The sequence below is a fragment of the Mycothermus thermophilus genome (genome assembly GCF_041956435.1).
Source record: "Mycothermus thermophilus strain CBS 625.91 unplaced genomic scaffold VTJ04scaffold_2, whole genome shotgun sequence".
Taxonomy (NCBI): Eukaryota; Fungi; Ascomycota; class Sordariomycetes; order Sordariales; family Chaetomiaceae; genus Mycothermus; species Mycothermus thermophilus.
This window is the reverse complement of record NW_027191428.1, coordinates 4,693,546-4,719,410: the sequence shown is the minus strand read 5'-3', so window position 1 is coordinate 4,719,410 and position 25,865 is coordinate 4,693,546. Positions and strand designations below refer to the sequence as shown.

Below are 25,865 nucleotides of genomic sequence, written 5' to 3'. Positions count from 1 at the left end.
TTGTGGTTTTCAACAAGCCACTGTTACTAGCAACAATCGCTTTGTTCTCATACAATGTTCAAGGCTTGGCAACAAGGCAGAGAGCCCTCAGGGCACAAACTGTTTTCCGTGAAGTGTATAACATGTCATGGCCACGACAACCTCTCTCGACCCATCTCTACTATCAACAGCCCAACCAACTCCGTCTTGTTTACCTCTCACAAAGGGTCAACAGGACAGACAATCTTCTGCACCACTTTCCAGGGTTTCACACTTGACCTTCAGCCTGGTTTTGCAGATTCATCCCATCGAGATGTCTTCAAACCGGACTCAGCCCACCACTACCACCCTCAGCACCATGGCCAACACCACAAGGTTCTTCCTGCTCCGCTTCATCATGAAGTGGTTGAAGACTCCTCCTCTGTGGTATGACTATGACTGCGGCCACACCTGCTTCTACCACTCGTCTGACATTGACAGTGGCGATGCCAGGAACTTCCGCCGCCTGTTGAGTGACAGGCGTGCCTCGCTCGCATCCCACACCACCAACAGCAGTGGTGGCAAGTTCAACCCGGCCTGCTACTTCTGTTTGATGCGGCGCAGTGAGACGCCCACGCAGAGGAGGTACAACTGTATTGACTATGGCAGGTTGAAGAGTGGTGAGAGTAACAGTGAGAGTGAGCTTGATGTTGTCCTTGTCAGTGCTAGTGACAGTGACAGCGACAGTGACACGTCCAGCAGCGCCTCGAGTGATGCTTGGCATTACTACATGCACCCTGAGCCTGCCCCTGGGACTGGCCATGGTGATGAACAGTATGATGCTGACGATGAACTGAGTGACAGTGAGTAAGTAGTAATGACGGCCCCTGCGACTCTGCATTCGCATCAAGTACTGGGTTTGTAGAAGTCTGAATAAATGTCCACTTCTTTTTCCCAACAGTTTTATGTCCCCATGTCCACCGTTTATACAATCGTCGTGAACCCCTGTTAGACCTGCGTTCGATGAGCCTTTCTCCCATCCCCAATTCCTCCTTCTGTGTTGCTTTGTAGTGATACGTCTAAAGTACGAAACCCAATGGAGTGTGGCGTGTCAATGAAAACTCGATTTCCTGGCCATCTGATATACGTAAACAATGGCACGCAGCAAGGATAGGATTCACGGATCCAAAGAGACCTGTCAGCTCACTTCTCCTGCTCCCCCTAAACTGCTGGCGGTAAGGAGATCTGTGTTATGGGCAGCCGTCGTCCCTGATCTGGACACCAAACGTAGAATGGATGTATTCCAGTGTCAAACACAGGGCCATCCACTCCTCCAAGCCTGACCTCAACGCGGAGGCGTTGTCGCCAGGTGATCATAACGGTCCGTGGTGGAATTGGGAAGACGTTCTCGAGCTGCCCCTTCAACAAATCCCTTGTCCGGTCAATGCCCAGAGCGGAGTTGAACCTGAAGCCGGAAGGATAGAGCTTGAACCCGGGTGGATATATATCCAGCGGGACACCGGGAAGATCCAAGTCCGAGTCCAAGTCAGGGTCGAGGTCTAAGATACCGAGGCTCTGGGAACTATGGGGTTGGGGCCCGGACCTTGGGCCACAGTCAGTGTATGACTGGACCGCCAAGTCAGACATGTTGTCGGATTGGTTCTCGAATACCCCCACGACCTCCCAGCCTCTGAACGTTGTCAGAGAGATGAAGGGTTTGTCAATGTCCATGCACCGAGTGTCGGGAGGTTCGAAGACAGCGAGACGAGGTATGTGGACAATGTTGGTCGGAATCTCGTTGAGCAGAGCACCAGTGGTTGGGATCTCGTTGGCGCTGAGCTCGGGCGGACGTAGTGGACCAGGAACAGTGAGGTCTGGCCCAATGGGCAACAACGGTACCCACGCGTCTGATGCGTTTGGCGGATCCCAGGTGTCTATAGTGAACCAAAATGTCCCCGGATTAACAGGGAGCTGTGATTCAGTCCTATAGTCACCGTCTGTCCGCCGGAGTATACGCCAGGAGTTCATTGGCCTCGGAATGTGACCGCCCCAGCTATCCCATGTTGACCGTTCTTCGAACTTTCCTGGGCCAACTAGGTCGCGACGCAAGCACCATATCTCATCTTCGCTAGGAACTGCAGATGAGGTGGTGACAAGGTGACCTAACGCAACATAACCAGGGGGCGGGATTGGCACCCATACGTTGAGGCTAGAGGTACTCGACGCGTAGTGGACAACAGCTGTCAAGAAAGCAACTCCTGATAAGCGACATTGATCCGTCCACGATTACAAGAGGGACACTTACAATACCATTTTTGAGGCGGTGCTGTAGCCTGACCTGCACCATACCACTTAGGGCCGACGAGGAGAACGGCATGTTTTCCCTTGATGTCCCCATACCCAGAAACAGCGACACTCCCGAGGGGTCGCATGTCATTTACACCCGGAGGGTGCCAGAAGGCACCATCCCGCTTTGCGCCAGAGCCTTTGTCATTCCAACAAAATGTGAATGACGTTGTTGCCTGGACGAGCAGATCGCCAAACGCCCTGACGTTCGAAGGTAGGTCAGGCATTCCTTCCAGAAATCCAGCAGGGCGTCAAAGAATGACTGCAGAGGTATTGGTAGAAGACTCTTGAGGTATCAGACTTTGGTGCGGGGCCAGAATCTGGCCAGGGCTCCCATTCCCACATAGAAGCTCTCCGTCCTCGCCCTCGACCATGATTGTCCTCCAGTGACTGGATGATGAGAGCACAACACAGCTCCGACATACTGGTAATATTGCCTTCGTAGCTGCAGGACTAAGGCTAAATCGACCTGCTAGGCGATGATCCCGTGCCCCATGGGGAGGTTTGCGCATTAAGGCTGCGCCATCTGGCCAATGAGCTCCTACAAGAGCCTACGCTATAGGCATGTAGGGAACATGTGTGTGCTCCATACTCGGATTAATCCCACAGACGCAGATATCCCCGATAGCCAGGTCATAGGTGAGGAATGACATCTGTTATGTACCTCACTGGCTCCGCACCATTTGCTCCGGTCATCCAAAGACCTGTCAACTTTGTAGAGATTAAGAGACGGACTAGCCACTCTAAGCCTATCCCTCGCCAGGATCCGAGAAGCTTGCTTTCCGCCACTCAAGGAGCGTAGTATATTGCTCTGACTAAACATTCACGTATCCGATAAATTCTATGTTCCCAAGTCCATCGTTCCTTGATCTCACTTGCTCGACGATGATACCCATGATCTCTATGCCTTTCCCCTCGCCAAGTCCTCCCCTATCTGAGGCTTCCCTGGGTCCAAACAGGCCAGATAGCCGTTCAAATAGTGAGTGGGGCTGAAGGCTTCGAAGCTTCACATGTGAAGTGGTCAAGAGGGTCCAACACATGTTGTCATCACCGACAGAACCTCTTCACATGCATCTGAAGTTCAAGAGGGGTGTGCGTGTGCCAACACAAACTCCGAGCAGCACGAATTAAAATCCCACAGTGACATCAGACATGCTATACGTACCAATTTACATGACAACAGTTAGGGCTGCTGTGGTCGCTGGGCTTAAACGGATCCATTCGCTCCTCGGGATGCAAGCAGTGAGTGGAAGAAAACAAAGTAAAGTTCTGGCTACAACGTTGACGCCATGCTAAGGCATCCAAGAAGTATCTAAAGTAGATCCTGCGCACAAATTTCCTGGTGCTTCAAGTCCTCCTCACAAAACGCCTGGTATCACATCCTCACGAGGACGTCCCAATGTCACCACCAAGTCAAAGCTCTCTTCAGCTACGAGCCTAGCTCATCGTCTCGAGCCCGCCAATTTTTCCCTCTCTCCATACCTATTCCCACAGCATACCATTCAGTCCTGCATCTAGGATTCCTGCAATTTGGAGTGGAGATGACACAGCAATGGTGGTCCTGTGAAAAACACGCCTTTATTGGGACACGAGCCCCACCCAAGGCCTAGTTCTCTAGCAGCACGACAAGCGCTATGGTAGTAGGTGTATCTATTCCTGCAGCCCGGGTAAGGGCACCACCAGCGTTCTCCCACGCACATCTGATCGGTGATGGATGTGTCTCGACGGTGTCAGGTCGGTGAACAAAGGGTGAGGATTAAAACTGTGTGCCTTGAATGGCAAGGTGTAGCCTTGTGTGGGTGGTCGAAGTGAGACAAGATGTGTTGTAGGAGAGGAGCGTTGAAACGATGGCCGGTTGAGAACGAAGTAGGTGGGTATTTATATACCTGGGCCCAGAATCTGAGTCAGCTCATGATCAAATCCTTGCATCCTCCTCGGGATCAAAGGACAGGCCGCATCATGCCAACACATAAACAACGCATCAAAGCCAGCCGGTGCTCAGTTTGAACCTCGGCGGATGCGAGGACCCAGCGGGTTGAGGCAGAAGCTTCGTAATCCGTAGAATGACATTGTTGAATGGTAACCGAGCATGGTCGCCAACGGGAAGACGACTAAGTAAACGGACACATAAAATGTAACACGTTCCTCCTGTACAGTCCTTCACCCTTGCAAGATACCTGACGCATAACATCCACCCAATGCCCCATTAACACAGTGAAACCCCCTTACTCAAACATTTTCCGATCAGAAATGACGATATTGCTGACTCGCTCGGCGAGGAACACGTAATCCGGATCCGTGGAGGTGGAGCTCGGCGTGTCGATGTCCTCGCTCTCATCAAGAGCCAGATCTTTGAGGCCCTTCATGAGTTGGACAAGCGCTGGATTTTCCGTGGTGAAGCCCTGATCCACGTCATCATTCCGACCAGCTCGATAAGCACCATCCCAATTCTTCGCCCCGCAGTGCATGTTCGACTGCATCATCAGGTTGTTCCAGGCTTGTCCGAAGGCATCTACTGCCAACAAGAGATTGGCCGTCTCATCCGAGGGTTGTTGCTGAACCTTTCGACCCTCGATTAGCATGTATCCGGATTGACTTTGGGGCAAGAAGGGCGCCATACCCCGTTGTTCCTCTCGGGGTCCATCAAGAACTTGAGTCGAGCCCCCACAATGGTCCTCATCAAGGAGGTAAGCGTGGTCAACTTGAGACCCTTTCCCAGACGATTCCGCGGTTTAAACTCGCGAATGAGGCTTCTGAGATTGAGATCGACGTCGAGGAATTGCTCGAATTGCTTCGCTTTCACAAACTCGGTTGCGTCCTTAAACAGCTTCGCAAACTCGTTCATGACGTGGCGCGTTTCGATCGTCACTCCCAAGCGCTGGAGCTGACAAATGATCCGCCAGTCCTTGCGCTTATTGTCCGTGACAATACGCTTCCAGGGCCTGCGTATGGAGCCAAAGATGTCATTGTTAGCGAAACGTCCGTGTGTATAACAGACATGGGAGGTTTTCCTCTACATGACATCATTTGGCAAGTGACGCTTCAAAATGGTCGCGGGGATGTTCAGTTCTGAGGACTTTGAGTTCTGCTCCGACGACTTGGAGTTCTTGTGCCTTCGATTCTTGTTACGACGAGAATGTTTTGTGCGCCGCGCCATGCTGATGTGGAAAAGTACAAGAGACCACAGAAAGAGCAAGGAAAGCTGATCAGTCAATTGGCGGAAGGTGAGGGTTGAGGCGGGTGAGCAGCTTTGGACTTGGTGGTAAGAGGCAAAAAGGTTGTGGTGAAGGAAATGGGGTCGAGGTCATCAAGTTTGGGAAGATGAGGGTTCAGCAAAGGGTTTGAGTGTGGGGGTTCAATCACGCGAAGGACGAGAAAGACAATTGAGGGGGCAATGAAGAAGGGTCGCCTGTCCAAGGAATCTCCAACACCAATCCAGGAAATGTATCACCTCCATTGGTACGGCAGCTTTTGTTCACGATGCGACATTCTCTCTTCTTGTTCTCTTCCTTCTTCACAATATGTCATTGCTTTGCTGTTGTATTGCTCGATCAGCAGACTCTTTAACCTTGCCATCCCTCAACATTTGAGTCACACGTATCCGTGCCGGTGTTATTACTCTGAAGCCCCCGTCTCTGGCCTCGGCCCCAGGTGATCCCCTTCTTACCCGATAATGTTTCAGCTCACTGTCGACATTCCAGGATCTTTCACTCATCATCTACACGGTGAGCTGGGCAGAGGTAGGGTGTTCCACGGCCCGTCTTGACCCGAGAGGAGTCAGGGCCCCACTCGAGACCTTGGGTGACGGCGGTGGTGCATTTAAACTTGTGCACATGCACCTCAAGACAGCCATTGGGCTCGGTGCAGCGTACGCGGATTCCGAAGCACATGCTGATAACTGTGTTGGGGCTGCGTGGTGGTCAGGTCGGTCGGTGATGGCGTAACAGAACAGAAGCCTTGAAGTTGGCGGGCAGACTTGACCGGGGTGGCTTGTCTGTAACTTGCTTCATGTATGGCATGCCGTAAGGGACGTTGAAATTCAAAACGGGCGATTTTATATAGACACGAATTCGACCGCCAGGCAAAGGACACCTTGGTTCCTTGGCCCTGTGTGGCCTCGCAGAACACATCTTTGGTCACTACATCACTGTGACCGCCACGTCAAAGCACAGACATATCTGTTGACACAACGAGTTTCTCACATCGAGTCCCAGCCAGAAAGCCATAGATGTGTGTCAACAGGCGCTTGGTGAGCTAGTTATCATCACGACAAAGGCAAGAAAGAAAGGGTGACGGGGGGTTGAGATGTGGGTCAGGGGCAGGTGGGCCCGTCGCGGGAAGTCCCGAAACCTTAACTTTGTTGGGTGGAGACCCACCGTTGCCAAGACGACCAAGTCAACACCACCCCAGGAGTGCCCCTGGCTTGCACCATCGACACCACGTCCCACCACGAGTGTTGACGGCCTTTCTGCAAGAAGAAAAAAAAAGAAAGAAAAAAATCAAAACCCCCACGCCAAGAAGTCTTCGGGTGCCACGGCAGTGGATCCTTTCAACTCTGATTGTTGATATGATGTCGTGACATCTCAACACCATGGTCGAAAAGAAACAAGCCAGAGAGAAGACATGACAAAAGGAACGTTGCTTGGAATGAGAAGGAAAACAGCCATCAAGTCTCATCTCGAGATTGAATCCTTTCTTTCTCCCTGCTGTGATCCCGCAGCTCGAGGGCCGTCTTGGACGTCCGAAGGAAGAAAGGAAGACGATCTCTGGGGGTTAGAAAGAAAAAATAAACGTAAAAGAAAAAAAGTCAAAGAATGGTAAAACCATGACGGCTCGCGCTGCGAGCATCGGTCTTAGGTGGTCAGATCCACCAGATCTGGCAAGCCCCCAGAACCCACGCGGTGTCGCATCCAGATACTAAGTCCCGAGTTTAGTGAACAAAGTTTTGGACAGACTTTTGGTTTGCCCCAGGTGGGAGTCGAACCCACGACCTCAGAAGTTGGACCTGAAGTCTGCGGCGATTGCCCAAGTGAGCTCACCACATACCGTTTGACCACCCAAGCCGTGCTTGATTCCCAGTTGAAAGGCACCACAGACACGATGACTTACATCCCCGCGACACCTCATGCTTCCCAACGTTCTCATGCGCTCCCTCCCTCATCTTCAGGCACTCACCCCCATAACGCATCGTCCCATTGAATACCCCAGCATTCCGTCTCATCGATGACCCTACCATATCCACGGAGTCACTTTTTCCTGTGCGCATTTACTTACGCCGCTTCCTTCTCAGCCTTTGTCATTGACTCCCAGATGGTAGAATATTACCACTGGTCAAATCTTTGTCCCGTATGCACAGGTTGCTCTGATCAAAGTTCTTCCCCAGCTTTTCTCTTTTCAGACCATAAAATCCCATCCTCCATTTCGTTTTCAACTTCCGAGTTTTCCGTTCTTCCCTCAACATCAACAACACCAGATTTCTGTAACCTCTTCACCCGACATCGAGACCACGGTAAGTACAATGGTTTTCTTCTTTTATTGTTTTTTCCTTTCTTTTATTTTATTTCCTTCTATATTTTCTTCTTTTCTTTCCTTCCTCTTTTTTTCTCTTCCTCTATTTCTTTTCTTTTCTTCTTTTTTCTTTACTTTTCTTCCTCTTTTTCTTTTCTTTCTTTCTTTCTCATTTTCTTTTTTGCCTTTCTTTTCTTTCTGTTACTCCGACTTTCGTTTATCCTCGTTGTATTCATGCGTTCTTCATCTTTGTCTTGAACCAGCAGTTCGGCACTTTCCTACAGGCCTACGGTTCGTTCGTTGAGCACAAGAAACGACACAATGGCGAGGAAGGCACCGAGGAAGAACTTCGGCAAACACATCCCGGCAAGCGTTTTGAAGCGGTTCATGTACAAATGTTGCATGAGATGGTGAGTGTTTCCGTGGAGGAAAATGGGAGAAGATGTTACCCTAACCAATTTCATTCCACCCAGGCCGCGTATTCCTACGGTGACAAAGAACAAGTTCAGGGACTATCGAATCTTCAGGGCCCTTGAAAACCTGGAAGTTCCCCTCACGAGGAAAGACGTGTCGGCCGAGATAACCACCATCTTTGCGGTGGCCACCGAGGTCACCAAAGCCAAGGCCTGCGAGAAGGACCCCCAAAGCGGAGGGTAATCTTTCCGATTGCCTCCCTTTCTTCTACAGAAACCACCGGCTCAAGAAATACATTACCCTGAGCACTTTTGTCGTCTTGATGAAGGCGCTTTCAATCGCGCGGCACAGGCAATTGGCTCATTTGGCGGAAAACAATGTGGTGAGTTTATCCTTGGGGTTTCTGAATGATCCTTCTGGCTAACTAGAGTCGACGTTTAGACGCACAAAGAGAGGCCTGAGTACCACACTCCACTCGCAAAGGCAATCGACCGGTTCAACGAGACGTGGTGTAGCCTCATGAAGGCCCAGATCCAGCAAGCTACGTGGCGCGAGGTTGAGAAAGCTTATGACAGCGATTCGAGTGGTGGATGGGAGGACGATGACGCCGCCGACGCCGAGCCCACCACCATCGCTGACCCAAAGGATCTGGAATATTCCTCGATCCGGAAGGGAGTAAAGTACATTGCTCTGAGCAAGCCTGCTGCTGATGCGGCCAAGAGCCACGCCGCCCTGGTACTGCGGCCGAAATCTCAAGGTGATTGCTGAGACCGACGTGGCGCTCACCGACGACTACTGTCATCACGACTACCTGTGGCACTCACCGACGGCAGCGTCAACATGATCGCCAAAAGGGGCTGAAGAACGTCAACCTCGATGAGACCTCGGGCGCAGATCAGAGGCATGGAAATCGGGATGTAAGACGACAACAGCATGTACACTAGACACGGGCATGGAGATATCACACGGAAACAGCATGTACAGAGTAAACACGGGATTGAGAAATGGAAACTTCGGCAAAAGCTGTCTGTTTTGTACAACACTGGTACTTGAATTAAAACAATGATCACGAACTGAACTCATACAACTACCAAACTCATATTCACCCCCTGACACCCCAACGCCTTGAGAACCGAAAAAAATCCACATCCATCCCCTTCACTTAGATCAGATACCGATCAAACCAAGCAACAGCCTGGAGGAAAGCATCCTCCTTGCCCTCACGCTGCTCGTCGTCCGAGAGATCAACGCGAACACCGAAGCCGTGGTGGGTGCCCGAGTAGAGGGTGGTGCGGTAGGGCTGGTTGGTGCCGCGGAGGAGGACCTCGGCGTTCAGGCGAGCAGCGTCAGCGAAGAGCGGGTCGTCCTCAGCAGCGGCGATGGCAGCGGGAGCGCCAATGGCCTCAATCTCCTCGTCCTCGAGCAGGCTGGGGTGGGCGGCGAAGGCGGCGTCGATGAAGGCGTTGCTGGGGCCCGAGGCGACGCCCGAGGCACCGGCGAAGCGGAACGAGTAGCGGCCGCCGAAGCAGTAGCCCGGAGCGCCAATCTTGGAGATGTTCTTGTTGACGCGGAGGTAGTTGATGGCCTTGGCAATCTTGGGGTCGATGGTGCTGGGGTTGTGCAGCATGAAGAACTCGGTAGTGTTGAAGTTGGGGTCGTTAAGGTCCTCAGGGGCCGGGTTGCCGTCAAAGAGGTCCGGAATGATGGTCAGGTAGCCGGCGCGGGCGTACGAGTCGGCCAGACTGAGGGGGGAGTTAGCAATGGGGGTCAATTGATGACGTCATATCAGGAATGGCAACTTACAGCTTGCTCTCAGGAATGCTGAGGCCAAAGACGTCCGACAGGAACAGAACAGCGGCGCCCTTCCTGGCCTTGGCGCGCTTGTTCTTCTTGCCCGGCTCGGCAACGTAGATGGTCACTGGTGGTGGGCTATGTCAGCACAAAGAAACATCTGGGAGTGTCAGAGATGGTTTCCACATACGGCCATCATGGACAATGGTCGAGCCCTCGGGCGTGCCGGTATGCGCAATGATGGAGGCATCAATGCAGTCGCTCTGGCAGTAGCCCTCGACGGCGCTGCCGATGAGCAGCAGGGCGCTGGAGAGGAACGAGGAGAAGCGCATTTTGTTGGAGTTTGAAAAAAAACTGACTGCCGACTTGCCGAAGGGCTTTGGGATTCCGGACCTCGAGGCTGTTTGTTCTGCCGATGGCGATGAACACAAGAGCCGCAGGATTCAAACACGGGAAACTGACCCAAATATATGCCTCTTCCGGTTCCAAGCCATGTGGTGCCCTTGTCCATTGCCGAGACCCGGTTGTTCTGGGTCGCCATGCGGACCAAATTACCCCCCCGGCTTACGTAGTCCTGGTATAGGCTAGCTGCGGCGGGGATTGGGGCGGATGGGTCGGCAAGGCCACCCGGTGTTTCGTGCGATGCCACCCTACTGACGATCCCTGCCGCGCGGCTCGGTTGCACGGACATATTTCATCTCTCTTGTCTGCCCCGCCAAGCCGTTGATGTACGGAACAACTCCAATAGTCTACCCTCCCCCGCAGCAGCCAAGCACGTGGTGGTGATGCTTGGCAGGGGCTATGAGGCATACAGAACCATCTGGACGGGTCGTTGTGTGTCCGTGACCTCGGCAGATGGCAAGTAGACCTAGGAAACCCAGGAATTGACACGAGGGACATGTCGTAACCGACCATGGCGAACGAGTACGATTGACGCACCAAGCCACCTAGAGCCACCAACCCCCGCGCCCAGCAGCCACCATGGCAGATCCCAAGACTCCTAGCTCATAACCCGAACTCCCCGGTGACCCGACCGCGTGGCATCCATGAACGACCTAACCATATACATACATACAGTTCGCCATTATACTGCATCTCGTCATATCATGACCCAAGTTTAGAAGCCATATTGCGACGCCTCCCACCAAAACTAGCAAAGCCTCGCGTTCAAACCTCTTCGCCAGCGACAGCTTCATACCCTCCTCGTCTTCTTCCCCCAGTCCTCAATATCTCACTGACCACCGGGCTCTCGTACATCTCGGTATAGTTGACTGGCTGGCCAGCAAGCACGGCCGTGCCCGTCTCTCTCCTCCCAAATACGGGCGCCGGATCGCACCAAAAGTCCTTGCAATTAGACCAGCATCCATTGCTATAGGGGTTCCCGTCCTTTCTGCGCTTTCCAATGGTGGTAACCCCGCCAGCAGTGGCAGCGGTCCGGCCACGGGCAGTCTTGAAGAAGATATCGACACCCAAGAGACGAGCCCAGTGACCCAACATACCGCCATGCCGGTGGCGGTGGTGATGTCCGTGACCACCCGCATTGGACTCGCCGGATGCCGCTGCGGCCACGGCTGGGTCGAGCGGAGTGCCAGTGGAGGTGAAAGCGCTGGACAATGTAGCCGCAGTGGTGCGGTGGTTGACACCATGCATGTTTTCATAAGTGGTCATGGCACGGGCCACCTGAATGAACTGGACGAAAAGGAGCATGGAGACCCAGGTGAGTTGCAGGGAGGCCCAGATGGCGAGGAGGAGGCTGTAAGAGTCCGCGTTGACGACGCGGCAGAGAGATGGAGAGAGGAGGTTGCATTCGCTGGAGGCATCGGATGAGATGGAGGAGAAATCTACACAACCGAGTTAGTTTCGTGACATGGCGTGCTCATGACATGACATGCGACGTACAGAGGTAGGTGAGGTAGTCGTAGACTAAAACGCCAAGGGTGAGGTTGATAAGATAGATGAAAAAGTGCCGGTGGTTGTTCACACCAATGCAGTTGTACACCCAGGGACAATGGCTGTTGCTGTCAGCAGACCAATCGGAAACAACCGAGCTGTGAAACATACTGATCGTGCTTAGCCACGCAGCGTTGACACCTCCGGCAGTGCTTGCTCCGAAGCGGCGTCCGGATCATGCACGTGACACAAAAGTGGGCTTCGTCGTACTTCCACTCCTTGATGAGCTCATCGATAACAGCCTTCTGCTCGGCGATACCGTTCAACTTGGGAACAAAACCCGGATCATCAATCATGGAGCGCATGTAGAAGAAGGCGGTCATGGCGAAGAATACGGCAAACAGGAAATTCCAAAAATAGGTCCCATCTGCGAGGGGTGGTCAGTAAGGTACCGAGCGTCGATCAACCGTATGCGAATGCCGAACATACCATCGCTGAAGGCAGTTCCAGGAAACAACCTCAAGAGCCAGTTCAAACCGACCAGGGAGAGCGACGCGGCAAAAATGCCTGCCATCCAGGGCTGTGAACACAGTTTCAGCATCTCGTCTCATGTCGTCGGCAATTGAATCAGGCGACCCACCGTCTTCTCAAACGTCCTCATATCAGACGGCGCATAAACCAGGAGTTGCTGCGCAACCCATTGTAACGAGAAAGCAACCAGTATAGAAAACGGGATGCCAGCATAGACGGGCATGCCGGCGAGGACAACCAAAGTGGCCCAAACCATGACAAATGGCCAAAGGAAGAAAAATTTTTGCGTAAAGCCGCGTCTGTCCTGGAGAAGGTAGCTCGCGCCCGGCCAGCGCGGGAGGATGGGATTCGCATCCTCATCATAGCCACACTCAAACAATGCGCGGTGCCAGGCTGCGACGGTGTTGAGCTCGCGAGCGGTAATGGCCGGAGTCTTGCCTGTATCGGTCTTTGCGAAGCGATCGGCACCGTATTCGATGATCTTCTGAATACAACCCGGGCTCCCCTTAACCAGGGCCCAGTGCAACGCGGTGAAGCCTTGTTCGTCGCGGTGGTGGACACTGGCGCCCCAACGCAGGAAAACGTCGACGCAGGCCGGATACCCCTTGTATGCAGCCCACATGAGGGCGGTATGGCCGTAGGCATCTTCGACATCGACGGGAATGCCCTGATGGAGCAACAACACAATGAGCATCAGGTTGCCGTTGAAGGTGCTGATGTGCAGCGTATTGTAGCCCTGCGAGTCGGTGATGAGAGGGTCGGCGCCGTGCTGGAGCAGCAGGTGGACGGTGTAGTAGTGGCAACGCTGTGCAGCCCATTGTAAGGGAGTAGCAACACTCTCGCCGCCCTTCTTGTTGATCGGGGCGCCGTGCTCAATCAGCCATTTGCACATGGCATACTGGTTGTTGATGGCGGCCCAGTGAAGCGGGGTGATGCCCTCGTCGTCGGAGTAGGTGGCATCGTACTCGCCCGACTCGAAGAGCTTCTCCATGCCGGCGATGTCGCCTATGCGAGCCATCTGCATGATGTCGTTCTGGGCAGGATCCGAAGGGAGGCTGCCGAGCTCGACCTCATTGTTCAGCTTGGGGGTGGCCGTGTCGGACTTGGAGGGTGGTTGCGCCGGGGCGCCGTTGGCTGGCTGGCCAGAGCCATTCTGCTGAGGCGCCATGGGGATGGGCGCCGAGGTACTAGGAGAAGGCAACGGCGATGATCTCGGGGAGGAGAATGTCTCGGATTCGAGGGTTGTTCTTGTCGGTCTCAGAATAATGGTGGATGCGACGGCTCAGATGCAAACAGCGTTGTCTGCACCCTCGGGCCAAGTGAAAAGCGAACGACAGTAAGTCTCAAGGATCGAACGGAAGCATGGCCGTCTGTCTCGGGAACTCGGGTGAGGTGAAGGAGGTGACGCTGAGTGCTGGGCCCTCTCCTGGTGCCCTATAGGTAAGAAGATGCTCCGTCGATGATGGTTCAAGATGGAGCGGATGTTGCCTGAACGCTGGAATGTCCTCGTCGCTCCGCCGCACACCGGTCAGCTCAGCCTCAGGTCGACCGAGAAAATGCCTGCCAAGAAACACGCAAGTGAACCTGACACGCCGCGTCGCCAGCTGAGGAACCACATCCGCCACCGAGACGGGTCATCGGCACCTGAAAGTTTGTCCCACGCTGCTCCCCACACGGTTGGGTCTGACCCGCCGTAGCGGACGGTTCAGCGGCCTTCCTCAACATTACGCCATTACGGTATGTTACACACTTTCTGTCGCGATGCTGTTGACTAGCAACCACAGAAGTCTGTAAACTCGATGTATGTTTAAGTCATTGTTAAGGATAATTGAAAAAATACTAATATATACTATCACCGTATCCTCATTCTTTCAAACCGACGTGCCGGATATTTCGGATCCATCGTCGCGGTCTGGATCTTGTGGCAGCTGCCCTGCTTGTCTGACCTCAGCATTCATACGGTAACAATACGCCATTGGAGGACCTTGTCGCAACCGCTGATGCAAGAGGAAACCTTGCCAAATTGACACACCTCAACAACCTCCATCCATCCCACCACAACACAATGTCCCCATAGCTTCTCGCCCGGAAACCCGACAACCCGGTGCTGTATACGGCAGAGCCGCACGACAATGCATGAGGATCCGTGAAGGAATTACTTAATTGAACTTCCACGGACTCCTACAAATCCCTCGTCGGCGACCCAACACGCCGACCTCTCTCTCCAACCCACCTTTCTTCCCTGGCCCAGTCCAACGCCGCCATCATGACGACCCTCGAGTCCCTCAAATCCTTCCTGGAGTACATACTCCTCCCATCGGCGCCCGTCATCATAGTCGGATTTGCCATCGTACTCCTGGCGCCCATTATTCTGCACTTCATCTACACCTCCGCGACGCCTTACACCTCCCTCCCGGCCGTCTTGCTCATCGGTCCCTCCGGCGCCGGCAAGACCGCGCTCCTGACCCTCTTCGAGCGCGGTCCATTCTACCACAATGACGACAACACCAAGAAAGAGGAGGACACCAATCCCAACACCAACACAATCCCCAAACCCAAGCTCACGGCCCCCTACGCCGAGACGCACACCACCCAAGTCCCCTCGGCCGTCGAGCTTGCCGTCTCCGTCACCCCCTCTGCCGACCCCGTCTCCCCGCCCACCGTCTCCTCCTACCGCACCGACCTCGACGCCGCCGGCGCCCAAGCCAAGAAATTCCTCCTCGTCGACACCCCCGGCCACCCCAAGCTGCGCGGCCTCGCCCTCTCCCGCCTGGCGCTCGACGTCCCCACCATCTCCGTCGCCCCGACCCCCGCTGGCTCCGGCACGGGATCGCTAACGTCCAACAAATCCTCCGACACGACCCCGCCGAGCAAGATCCAAGCGGTCGTCTTCGTCGTCGATTCCGCCGCCCTCGCCGATTCCGACTCCCCTTACCTCTCCCAGGCCGCCGAGCTCCTCCACGACGCGCTCCTGGCCCTGCAAAAGCGCCATCGCGCGCGGAAAGGGTCCAAAGCCCCGCCTGCCGTCCCCGTCCTGGTGGCCGCCAACAAGCTCGACCTCTTCACCGCCCTCCCCGCGGCGCTGGTGCGGAGCAATCTCGAGGCTGAGATCAGCAGGATTAGGAGGGCCAGGAGCAAGGGCCTCTCGAGCGCGGAGAAGAGGGGGGATGATGATGTAGATGACGAAGAGGCGGATAACTGGCTCGGGACGTACGGCAGCGAAAAGTTTAGTTTTAAGGAGATGTTGGAGTTTGAAATTGAGGTGGATGTGATTGGGGGTAATGTCGTGGGTGAAGGGCCCGGGGCGGAGAGGTGGTGGAAGTGGATTGGGGAGAGGATTTGAAGAGGGTCATGGAAGATAGGTACCGACATACTGAATGGGAGGGTTAGATGGGATCAGGTATGTATTAATGTGATGGAGTTACAAGCCTACCACACCCAGTTGCGGAACTCTGTTCAACTTCATTTCATGAAAGCGCATTTTTTGTTGTCATTCCTTCTATGATGATGGGTATACACAAACCGACATGCCATCCGCAGGGTTGAGCCCTTTTTTATGCATCCGCCAAATGACCTTCCCAAACCAACAACCTGAGTCTACAACAACCACATGATATGCCCAGCAGGTAAACAAGACGTTGAGTCTCTAATGCCACCAACCATCCAGTTCCGCCCCCGGCGCATTTATTATTACCCTTACTTTACACTCACGCCTTCTTCCTCACCATCCAAGTCAACAAATCCACCTTTGTCACCACCGCCACCGGCTTGCCCGTCTTGCCCGTGCCGTCCTCGGAAGCCGCCACCTTCTCCGTCACCACCGCCGCGCTGTTCCACTCCAGGAACTTGCTCAGCGCCGCCAGCGGCGTGTCCATCGTGATTTCGACAAACTTCCTCTTCTTGGCCCCCTTGGCCTTGCTCGGGTCGAGCTCGGCCAGCTCCCGCGGATCCGTCACCACCTCATCGATCCTCGAAAAGTCAAACATGACGTCCTTGACGGGACTCGACGGCGACGCCCGCCCGCGCGAGATGTAGCTGAGCAGGTTGCCGAGCGTCACCAGCCCGGCCAGGCGGCCGCCCGAGGGAGTCAGGACGGGCAGCTGGTCGAAACCCTTGTCGCGCATCGTCTCGATGGCCTCGGCGCAGGAGCTGGTGGTGAGCACCGTCGTGACGGGCTTGAGGCGGAGGGCGCGCACGGTGGCGCCGCCGTAGGGGTCGTCGGGCGCCTGGGCGACGGGGGTCTTGGGGCGGTCGGGGACGTCGTTGGGCAGGAGGCCGTTAGCGGCGAGCCAGTCGTCGTCGGCGAACTTGGAGAGATAGGAACGGATGCTGTCCGGCAGCACGACGACGACCACATCGCCCTTGCCGAAACCGAAGTCCTTGACCGCGCGGAGCATGGCGGACATGGCGCTGCCGGAGCTGCCGCCGACGAGGAGGCCTTCTTCGGCGATCAGACGGCGGGCAAGGTAGAAGGACTCGCGGTCGTCCGTCTTGTACCACTTGTCGACGATTTCTCGGTCCAGAACGTCGGGAACAAAGTCGTAGCCGATACCCTCGACCTTGTACGGCTCATTGGCATGCTCCTCGTTGAGAGATTCGGGAAGGGCAAGGATGGAACCCTGAGGGTCGGCGGCGATGATCTTGATCTTGGGGTCGTGCTTGCGCAGGCCACGGGCAATGCCGGTGATGGTGCCGCCGGTACCCGCACCAGCGACAACCGCGGTGACGCGACCACCAGTCTGCTTCCAGATCTCCTCGGCGGTGCCGAACTCGTGAGCCAGCGGGTTGTCCGGGTTGCCGTACTGGTCGAGGATGTGCGAGTTGGGAATCTCCTTGAGCAGGCGCTTGGCCACGCCGATATGGCTCTCGGGCGAGTCCCAGGCGGCCTGGGTCGGAGTGCGGATAATGGTGGCGCCCAGGGCACGGAGGACTGACACCTTCTCGGCGGACATCTTTTCGGGGAGGGTGATGATCACCTTGTAGCCCTTGATAGCGCCGACCAGCGCAAGACCGATACCGCTGCGGAATGGGGTCAGAATGAGGCCAGACCAAAGAGGGCGCTGTGGATCAACTCACGTATTGCCGCTCGTGGGCTCAATCAAGGTGTCACCGGGCTTGATGCGACCGCTCTTCTCGGCTTCCTCGATCATGCGAAGGGCTATCCTGTCCTTGATACTGCCGCCAGCGTTGAAGAGTTCCACCTTGGCGTAGACCTCGCACTCGACGCCGAATGACTGCGGCACCCGGTTGAGCCTCACCAGAGGCGTGTTACCGATCAGCTCGGTGGCTGACAGCTTGATGTCGGCCATGATGTGCGGAGGGTATGGTTGAGTATCTCGGGGATCCGTCGGTAAGGAGTCGGTGGTAGGGACAGAGGTCGGCGGAAAGGGGGCAGGGCGAACGGAAGGCCTGGCTTGGTCAGGTTTTGAAGGCGCTGCGGTCGGGTCTCTTAAGCAATTGACGCCTCTCGGAACTCGCTCAGGCGGCAGTGGTCCGACCGGGCACGATGAGTAAGAAAAAAGGGCGAAAGGGGACGGATTTGGTGGGGAAGAGTTCAGCGTGGAGTGCGGGATGCGGGATGGTGCAAGAGACCCCACTCATGCCGACGCTATGCGCCACCCCGGGTCCGGCCGGGCCATTGTCATGTTTCCATAGCAAGCCAAATTCCAACTTTTTGCATGTTCCAGACTCTTTCCGCTGGTCGATTCGTGTGTCCCGTTCGCACGTGCTTCGCAGAAAGTTCAAGTTTCCGGGGTTGGACAGGTTTGACAGGCTGATGGGGAAGGAGATGCCGCAAATTCTCCGCGCCTTCTCCGGATTCAGGATTCAGCTTCCCGCACTCGGCAGTTTTAAGTTTTGTCATTCCACTCGAGGCCAACTTCGTCCCATTCTCCAACCAATTCACTGGCTGGTGATTTGACTGTTTCTGGGGCCAAGTTGGCGTGTCAAACAGGTGTCTCGAGGCTGTGTCGATGCCTGCAGAGAACAGCAAGCCGTGGTGTCTTCAATCATGGACTCAGCATCGTCTGCTTGTCATGAAAACTCGAAGTGGGGCAAAAACAATTTCACAGCTTCACGTGTTCCGACAACCTAAAAACCCCAAATTTCCATTCTTATTCTCTTCTCCCGACGAGGTAATCTCCGATTGAGTCTCCAGACAATCCGCACTTACATGTCCAGAATCATATAGGTACCTGATGCTTCACAGCACATGGCACCACGTGCAGCCCATTGCATCTGTCTCGCACTTTTTTCTGCAAGCAGAGCTGGTGGGTCTTCAGCTTCAACGGTCATGACGTCATATTCCTCTGGTCGAGCAATCTTCAAAAGGTTCTATCAACTCCAAAACACATCTTCACACGAAAATCGACAAACAGCATCTGCTGCAGTACAATTCGGCCTGAGGCATTTCATATGCCTCCAGAATATCAGATGTTGTCAGGGCCATGGGTCGGACAGAGACGTCGCCATGGATCCGTGCTTCTTGAATGCTTGGAAAAGACTTGGCCAAAGTCTCACTTCAAACACTCGAGTCTCGGCGTTGACTACAACTATACTACTCTACGTCTTGTGTCCATCTCTGGATATTCCTCCTGAACAGGGTACAAACAGACATGGGCAGCTCGACGAACCGCAAACCACATGTAGGAAACATACCGAGAATGGGGATTGATTATTGCCGCTCTCAGGTCGCATGGCAGGATGCATTGGAACGCTGTTGGTAGACCGACCCCTTTGTTCTCGACCAGGCACTCCTTGCCCGTCCCCTGGCCTCGTCTCTATCTGCGTGTAACCAACCCCCGGCATCCCACCGTCCCGATATTCCTCGGATTTTTCCAGACTCTTGCATGGGACACAGTACATCTGATCTTGTCCGGAAGACAACATCCGGGCGCTTGCGATGTTACTCGCTGGTCTTGGAGTGCCGGCGGTCAGTGCTGTGCCGTATAGCCGCACCACAAATGCACTGTGAAGTATGTGTATGATACATAGGTACTATGGGTTGCCTAGGTCGCTTGTTGAGTCTGCATTAGAGTCTTGTCACAACACTCTTTACCCCTGGGCTACAGGAATGACTCTGAGATACCACCTAGCCACGAGGGTAGTGTACGCAGCCTGAATCCTTTGCTGCGATAGAGTCGCCTTAGTCAGGGGAAACAACGGGATCTCCTTCCCATGCGGCCTTCGCCTCGGACGCGCATCCTGATACAACGCTGACACCAACATGCGCTGTCTCTGTGCAGCGTATATTGCAACCTACTTTCTGCGCAGGCATACTGTGAAGTATTCCAGACGTGTGCAGTTGGCGGCAGTGTCTCCGGGGTAAATCTGCATGTGCTGAGACGAACCGTTAATCAGGACAACGTGCCGAGCAGGCCGTGTGTGAGGGGTTGCTCCTTTTACATTCAGGGGGATGACTATGGGACAGTCCATATAAGCTGGAGCTGTCTGCCACGTTGATGCCAGCTGGACCTGTGCCACTTCGTTCATGCCAACTCCGTAGATTCGTGTATATATTCCTTGGTGTACGGCGTTGTCTTCACCCTCGATCTCCAGTCCCTCCTCGTCTTCAACACCCTACATCAGCGCACCTTCAATATCTTGCTCTGACCATGGCTACTGCCGAGACCGAGAACCCTCCGGCTGAAGCCCCTGCCCCGGCTCTCCCGGACTACGTCCTGGATGCGGACGCCGTGCTCAAAGATGCTAACGTCAAGTGGCGTCACGGTCGTGCTCCAGACTACTCCAAGACTCGCAAGATCTGGAACGAAAGTAAGCCTATCCAGCTCTCCTCGGAGGCTCAACCCAAACCACCTGCTCACCACACCTTGTGTTGTTCCAGCCAAGAAATGCTCCCACACCGCCGGCTCCCTGCCCGACCTGGTCGAGAAGCTGGTCAAGAACTGGGAGATCGAAGCCAGCTACAAGATGGACCTTAACGACTGGCGCACCATCGACAAGTCGTGCTACCAGTTCTCGGTCAACGGCGGCGAGCCCCAGCCCGCCGAGCACATGCTCAAAGTCGGCACCTACAACGCCCTCATCTCCCCGAACGAGTTCTACTGCCCCGCACACAGCTCCTTCGAGGCCTCGCACAAGACCTTCAAGCGCATGATGCCCGCCTTCGCGTGGGAGGTGCTCGAGGTGTATTCGGGCCCGCCCAAGGTCGTGTTTAAGTGGAGGCATTGGGGCACGATGAAGGAGGATTATTCAGGGATGAATGAGTGCGTACTTCCTTTTTTTGTGACATACCTCTTGGCCGGTGTCCCTAGCTAACCTTGATACAGCAAGGGCGAAAAAGTCACGATCAAGGCCCATGGCGGCCTCATCGACATTCAAGGCATCGCCGTGGCCGAGGTCAACGACAAGCTCCAGATCAAGAGCGTTGAGATCTGGTACGACCCGATGTCCATGTTCAAGCAGATGTCTCCGGATGGGCAGACAGGTGTGACCAAGGTGAAGCTGGAGGCATAAGCATGGAAAGCCATGAAGTTGTGGTGTTGTCAGTTTTGGACAGGCTTGTCGGATTCAGGAATAATCCGGGTATCTCAGGGGTGAGAGACACTTGAACAACTCAGCCCCAAGGCAGGTTACGCCCATGCATGTATTTGTCGCGTCCGGACCATTTAGTAATGCTATGTAGCTTGAAGCTACCAGCTTAAATGGCGTTGTGTTCTTGCAGCTAGCCCGTCACCGAGTCGTTGATGCGGCGAGAACTTGCAATATTGATGGATCTCACAGGGGCAAACCGCCATGTGTAGCCTCCGCTGAGCAAAACAGACGAGTTACCAGATGGTCAAAAATACATTTTATACATGTATCTGACTTCAGTAGCCCACTGTCTGCTTTACTAACCTCTCGGTGTCGGGCCGTGGCTCACCGCGCCACACCGCGGGCCGCATGCCATCGTGTCATCCTGGCCAAAATCACGACAACCACACAGCGCTCTTCGCGATACTCCCCAACATTCCCCTCTCTTGCCAGACTCTACAAACCCCCACCCTCGACCGTTATGTTCCCAAACAGCGAACATTAGAAATATCAACATGCAACATATCTTGTGTTCCGGACTTAAAGCAACCACAGCATGTCACAGGTGGTCTGGTCTCTATTATCGCCGCCTTGGCTCCTGACCTCCCTCAGCCCCCTCGAGGGCTCTCATCCCTCCCATACACCAATAACCGGCCCTGATTAGCCATGACGCCATATGGCGCCGGATCTCTGCATCATCGCCAAACCTACGCCCACGCGACGCAACACCTCCTCCTGATGGCGCAGCTACCATATAACACCCAAGATGCCCAGCCAAAGAGCCTCAGCCACACGGCTACCTGTTGTCTCTCAGTATTGCAGGTCTGGTCGTCCGGCACCCCTCCAGCTCGCACCTAGGTTGTACAAGCAAACATGGCCGACGGCGATGTCTACCCGTCAAAGCTCGACCTGAAGCACCGCGGTAGCGACGCTGCATCTCTCGAGGAGGCAGAGTCAATACCCCTGCTTGGCAGCAGCAGCTCCTCCAAGAATAACCCCTTTCTCGACCCCTATGTGGCCGACCACTGGCGCGAGGTGTACGAACGGGCCAAGTACGAGTGCCGCCATGTTTTCGACCCGAGCTTGTCTTGGACAGAAGAGGAGGAAAAGGATCTCGTCAGCAAGATAGACTGGCGGATATGTTCTTGGGCGGTACGTGTCAGGTCTACTTGTGGCATAGTTCACCCCTGAACCTGCTGCACCGCAAGTCAGGCATGCGCAACGAAAGAAGAGTTTCCCCAAAGGAACGGAACTGGAAGCTGACTCTTGAGGAGCAACTTCCTCGTTGCAGTGTGTTATGTTCTTCGCCCTTCAGGTTGACCGTGGGAATCTACACCAAGCCTTGTCGGATAACTTGCTCGACGACCTGGGACTGACCACCGACGGTACCCCCCCTGAGCACGTCCCCCCGCTGTCCTGATTCCTAGCTGATCTTTATGTCTTCGTCACACAGACTACAACCTCGGCACGGTCGTCTTCCTCATGAGCTTTCTCCTCGCCGAGCTCCCGTCACAGCTGGTCTCCAAGAAGCTAGGCCCCGACCGTTGGATCCCAATACAAATCGTTCTTTGGTCGACCGTGGCTATTTCACAATGCTTCCTCGTCGGCCGCACCAGCTTCCTCCTCACTCGCGCCCTGCTGGGCCTTCTCGAGGGCGGGTTTATCCCCATCATCGTGCTGTGGCTGTCCTACTTTTACACCTCGCGCGAGCTGCCCATCAGGCTGAGGTATGGAAAGCTTCCAAACCCCTAACCTCCCCAACTCAACAACTCTAACATCCCACACAGTTACTTTTGGATGATGCTCTCCGTCACATCCATCATCACCTCCCTCCTCGCCTTCAGCCTCCTCCGTCTTCGCGGCGTCTACGGTCTGGCGGGCTGGCGCTGGCTCTTCCTTAGCGAAGGCTTCTTGACCCTGACCATTGGCCTCGCCTCCTTCGTCAACATGCCGCCCTCCATCGTCCAGACGAAAACCCGCTTCTACCCGCGCGGGTGGTTCACGGACCGCGAGGCGGCCATCGCCGTCAACCGCGTGCTGCGCGACGACCCGTCCAAGGGCGACATGCACAACCGCGAGGCCATCACGCCGCGGCGGCTATGGGACGCGCTGCGGGAAGTTGACCTTTGGCCGATGTATGCCATCGGGCTGGTGGCGTTTATCCCGCAGGGCCCGGTCAATGCGTATTTGACTTTGACTTTAAGGGGATTGGGGTTCGATCCGTTTACGACCAACTTGTTGACCATTCCTTCGGTATGCTGGAAAGCTCACTTAAGAGCAAAGTGTAACTCAAGGACTAACCTGTTTTCTTTCCAGACCGTCTTCCACATCATCAACCTCCTCTTCATCACCCACCTCTCCGAGCGTCTCAACCAGCGCGCTCTCGTCGCCGTGTGGCAGAACCTGTGGACGCTCCCGTGCATCATTGCCCTCCGGTTCTGGCCGGGTGTGGTCGACGACGCGTGGGGGACATACATACTCATCACCGTCTTGTTGTCCTATCCCTACTGTCGTGAGTTTCACTCCTCCCCTTTTTGTCTCCTGCCAACTCTCACCAGTCTGCTAATAATCCCCCCTCCTCTCCTCTCTTTTCAACCACAACAGACGCAATCAACGTCGCCTGGGTCTCCCGCAACGCAAACAACGTCGCCACCCGCACCATTGCTTCGGCTCTGTACAACGTATGTCCAGCCATGTCTCCTTCCACCTCTTATTCCAACCCACCTACCTCAACTAACCCACCCCCCTTCAACAGATCTCCGTCCAACTAGGCGGCGTAGCCCACTCCCACATCTACCGCGAGTCCGACAAGCCCTACTACCGCCGCGGAAACACGGTGCTGTTGTGCGTCAACGTGCTGTCCATTTTTGTTTTCCTCGCGACAAAAGCCTACTACGTCGCGCGGAACCGCGCCAAGGACGAGCGGTGGCGCGCCATGACGGACGACGAGCGCGCGCGCTACCTTCGCGAGAGCCCAGACAAGGGTTGTAGGAGGTTGGATTTTCGGTTTGCTCATTAATTGAGGGTGATTAAGGTGACCAAAACCAGCAGCCATCCTGGCCAGGTCAGGTCTTGTTCAGCCAAGACGGGAGGAGTTTTGGTGGTGGGTGAGGAGATGGGGTCATGACCCCGGATACGATAGCTGGTTTCTTGGAGAGACCAAAACAACACACATTTTCTCCAGAGAAAGCATTCCCATCATGACACAATAAGCATATAACAACACCCAACGACTTAATCCACTCCGTGCTCCTCCAAGTTGAATGCACAATGATGGCGAGAAGCCAGTACTCATATTCCCACTGGATTATCACCAGTTGAACGTTCCAAACTACCGCTGATGAGAGAGCTCCCTGAAATAACTAACGCTGCCGCTCTCACAACCAACAACCACGATCAGGGTGACGAGAGCCATCGATTTTTACCACCATTCTTTCTCCGGAATCTTCCCCACTTATTCCTTCCCTGTACCATCTCCCTTTTCCTCCCCCTTGGCCTCCTCAGCAGACGAAACGCGCCGCTCTGTTTTCCCCCGCCCACTCTCACCCCCGGCATCCCCGGCATCACCCGCGTCCTGGTCTCCAGCAGCATTGGTGCTGTCTTGGTTTTCCACACTGCCATTGCCACCCACCCGACCAAGAAGGGTCCGGAGAGCAGCCTCAGCGCCAGCAGCCAACACCTCATTACGGTCCATGTGGCGCAGTCGTTGCGTGAAGTCCTGGAGCACGCTTTCCGCTCTATGCTCGCTGCCCTGACGTCTCCTCTGCCTGTTGTTGTTGTTGTTGTTGTTGTTGCTTGGCCCCAAAACCGCAAAGGGAATATCAAGCGCTGTTCCTGACGAAGAAGAGGAATTTCTCGACCTCCGACGGTTCCGCGTCACCCCGTGTCCCAGGTAGTCCTGGAAAAGGTCTTGCAACACCTCATTCTGGGCTTGGTCGTTCAGCAGCGTACCGTTCCGCAGGGCATTGATGGTAGGGTCCAGCAGCCTCGAAAACACCTCAGTCGCACTTTGCGGACGTGGCTGGACCGATGTGGAGGAGGATGCTGTGGGCGGCGGAGCAGTGTTGTCTGACGCCGTTCTGGTGTGGACCGCGCGTCGCGATCCAGCAACAGTCACAGCGCTGCTGCTCCGACCACGCATTGAAGGAGCCATGCCACGATTGGTGTTGCTACCGACATTGCCAGTAGTTGAAGCGGTATTGCCATCACTGGGAGATGCCGGAGGATTCGTGCTCGATGGGGCGCGGGTTCTTCTGGGCGATCTTCTGGGCGGCCGTCTTGGAGGATCACTGTTGTCCGCGTTATCTCCCACGCTCGAGGCTTGTGGCGCACTCCCGGCAGGGGCAGACGTACTTGTGCCCCCGGCACCCGATCCAGAAACAGCAGCAGGAGGAACAGCAGCATAACGGCTGCCGAAAACACCACTCTCCGCATCGAGGACGATATCCGCAACCGCCGTGCTCGCCTGTTCAGGCGTTGCTGATCCGGCCTTCCGATACATCATGACGCAGTCGTTGAACTCTCCGCGAAGCCGCTCAACGACCTGAAAGCCCAGCTTTGTGAGTTCCTCGACCTCAGATGGGAGGGTGTAAATCAGACCGGCAGGCGACGATGTCGTAAGCCAAGTCTGTGATATCCCAAATCTGTTGAAGGCCCTTCGCCACTTGGGGTCGAGAGACGGATCGACATAGATGCCCAAGATTCCTGGATCGGACAGAAATGGTCAGTTATCGCTCTAAAGCGGCACAGGGAAGTTCAGAGACTTACGCGTGATTTGTTCATCGTCCCCGAGCTTCAACTTGCGACGAGCGCGAATGCGGCCTCGGGCCATGGCCAGGTTCAGTTCGAGCAGGCGTCGTCCATCAATGACGCTTGGGATGTCCAACTGCTCTGCT

The 25,865-nt window shown here is 55.0% G+C and overlaps 13 protein-coding genes across 13 annotated transcripts; 6 read left to right on the top strand and 7 right to left on the bottom strand.

Moving 5' to 3' along the window:
* Positions 1 to 292: 292 nt before the first annotated feature.
* VTJ04DRAFT_3920 (uncharacterized protein) lies at positions 293 to 829 on the top strand (the record flags this gene model as incomplete). The annotated part of the gene is made up of 1 exon (XM_069361873.1): positions 293 to 829. One exon carries the CDS (start codon positions 293 to 295, stop codon positions 827 to 829), a length of 537 nt encoding a protein of 178 aa, XP_069222440.1.
* Positions 830 to 1,179: 350 nt separating this feature from the next.
* Positions 1,180 to 1,986, bottom strand: VTJ04DRAFT_3919 (uncharacterized protein; the record flags this gene model as incomplete). Its single annotated transcript, XM_069361871.1, has 1 exon — positions 1,180 to 1,986. The coding sequence occupies one exon, from the start codon at positions 1,984 to 1,986 to the stop codon at positions 1,180 to 1,182; it is 807 nt and encodes a 268-aa protein (XP_069222439.1).
* Positions 1,987 to 4,529: 2,543 nt separating this feature from the next.
* On the bottom strand, positions 4,530 to 5,461 carry VTJ04DRAFT_3918 (uncharacterized protein; the record flags this gene model as incomplete). The annotated part of the gene is made up of 3 exons (XM_069361870.1): positions 4,530 to 4,865; positions 4,925 to 5,246; positions 5,322 to 5,461. 3 exons carry the CDS (start codon positions 5,459 to 5,461, stop codon positions 4,530 to 4,532), a joined length of 798 nt encoding a protein of 265 aa, XP_069222438.1.
* A 2,672-nt stretch (positions 5,462 to 8,133) lies between these two features.
* On the top strand, positions 8,134 to 8,469 carry VTJ04DRAFT_3917 (uncharacterized protein; the record flags this gene model as incomplete). The annotated part of the gene is made up of 2 exons (XM_069361869.1): positions 8,134 to 8,222; positions 8,286 to 8,469. 2 exons carry the CDS (start codon positions 8,134 to 8,136, stop codon positions 8,467 to 8,469), a joined length of 273 nt encoding a protein of 90 aa, XP_069222437.1.
* A 79-nt stretch (positions 8,470 to 8,548) lies between these two features.
* Positions 8,549 to 8,994, top strand: VTJ04DRAFT_3916 (uncharacterized protein; the record flags this gene model as incomplete). The annotated part of the gene is made up of 2 exons (XM_069361868.1): positions 8,549 to 8,608; positions 8,668 to 8,994. The coding sequence occupies 2 exons, from the start codon at positions 8,549 to 8,551 to the stop codon at positions 8,992 to 8,994; spliced, it is 387 nt and encodes a 128-aa protein (XP_069222436.1).
* A 394-nt stretch (positions 8,995 to 9,388) lies between these two features.
* On the bottom strand, positions 9,389 to 10,349 carry VTJ04DRAFT_3915 (uncharacterized protein; the record flags this gene model as incomplete). Its single annotated transcript, XM_069361867.1, has 3 exons — positions 9,389 to 9,968; positions 10,030 to 10,144; positions 10,208 to 10,349. The coding sequence occupies 3 exons, from the start codon at positions 10,347 to 10,349 to the stop codon at positions 9,389 to 9,391; spliced, it is 837 nt and encodes a 278-aa protein (XP_069222435.1).
* An 835-nt stretch (positions 10,350 to 11,184) lies between these two features.
* On the bottom strand, positions 11,185 to 13,606 carry VTJ04DRAFT_3914 (uncharacterized protein; the record flags this gene model as incomplete). Its single annotated transcript, XM_069361866.1, has 5 exons — positions 11,185 to 11,858; positions 11,917 to 12,029; positions 12,079 to 12,334; positions 12,397 to 12,487; positions 12,548 to 13,606. The coding sequence occupies 5 exons, from the start codon at positions 13,604 to 13,606 to the stop codon at positions 11,185 to 11,187; spliced, it is 2,193 nt and encodes a 730-aa protein (XP_069222434.1).
* A 1,098-nt stretch (positions 13,607 to 14,704) lies between these two features.
* On the top strand, positions 14,705 to 15,781 carry VTJ04DRAFT_3913 (uncharacterized protein; the record flags this gene model as incomplete). The annotated part of the gene is made up of 1 exon (XM_069361865.1): positions 14,705 to 15,781. The coding sequence occupies one exon, from the start codon at positions 14,705 to 14,707 to the stop codon at positions 15,779 to 15,781; it is 1,077 nt and encodes a 358-aa protein (XP_069222433.1).
* Positions 15,782 to 16,145: 364 nt separating this feature from the next.
* On the bottom strand, positions 16,146 to 17,747 carry VTJ04DRAFT_3912 (uncharacterized protein; the record flags this gene model as incomplete). Its single annotated transcript, XM_069361864.1, has 2 exons — positions 16,146 to 17,457; positions 17,515 to 17,747. The coding sequence occupies 2 exons, from the start codon at positions 17,745 to 17,747 to the stop codon at positions 16,146 to 16,148; spliced, it is 1,545 nt and encodes a 514-aa protein (XP_069222432.1).
* A 2,304-nt stretch (positions 17,748 to 20,051) lies between these two features.
* VTJ04DRAFT_3911 (uncharacterized protein) lies at positions 20,052 to 20,913 on the top strand (the record flags this gene model as incomplete). The annotated part of the gene is made up of 3 exons (XM_069361863.1): positions 20,052 to 20,211; positions 20,282 to 20,663; positions 20,727 to 20,913. The coding sequence occupies 3 exons, from the start codon at positions 20,052 to 20,054 to the stop codon at positions 20,911 to 20,913; spliced, it is 729 nt and encodes a 242-aa protein (XP_069222431.1).
* A 54-nt stretch (positions 20,914 to 20,967) lies between these two features.
* On the bottom strand, positions 20,968 to 21,341 carry VTJ04DRAFT_3910 (uncharacterized protein; the record flags this gene model as incomplete). Its single annotated transcript, XM_069361862.1, has 2 exons — positions 20,968 to 21,121; positions 21,295 to 21,341. The coding sequence occupies 2 exons, from the start codon at positions 21,339 to 21,341 to the stop codon at positions 20,968 to 20,970; spliced, it is 201 nt and encodes a 66-aa protein (XP_069222430.1).
* Positions 21,342 to 21,843: 502 nt separating this feature from the next.
* On the top strand, positions 21,844 to 23,989 carry VTJ04DRAFT_3909 (uncharacterized protein; the record flags this gene model as incomplete). Its single annotated transcript, XM_069361860.1, has 7 exons — positions 21,844 to 22,122; positions 22,262 to 22,355; positions 22,424 to 22,697; positions 22,758 to 23,223; positions 23,287 to 23,482; positions 23,575 to 23,651; positions 23,726 to 23,989. 7 exons carry the CDS (start codon positions 21,844 to 21,846, stop codon positions 23,987 to 23,989), a joined length of 1,650 nt encoding a protein of 549 aa, XP_069222429.1.
* Positions 23,990 to 24,424: 435 nt separating this feature from the next.
* Positions 24,425 to 25,801, bottom strand: VTJ04DRAFT_3908 (uncharacterized protein; the record flags this gene model as incomplete). The annotated part of the gene is made up of 2 exons (XM_069361859.1): positions 24,425 to 25,674; positions 25,738 to 25,801. The coding sequence occupies 2 exons, from the start codon at positions 25,799 to 25,801 to the stop codon at positions 24,425 to 24,427; spliced, it is 1,314 nt and encodes a 437-aa protein (XP_069222428.1).
* Positions 25,802 to 25,865: the final 64 nt, after the last annotated feature.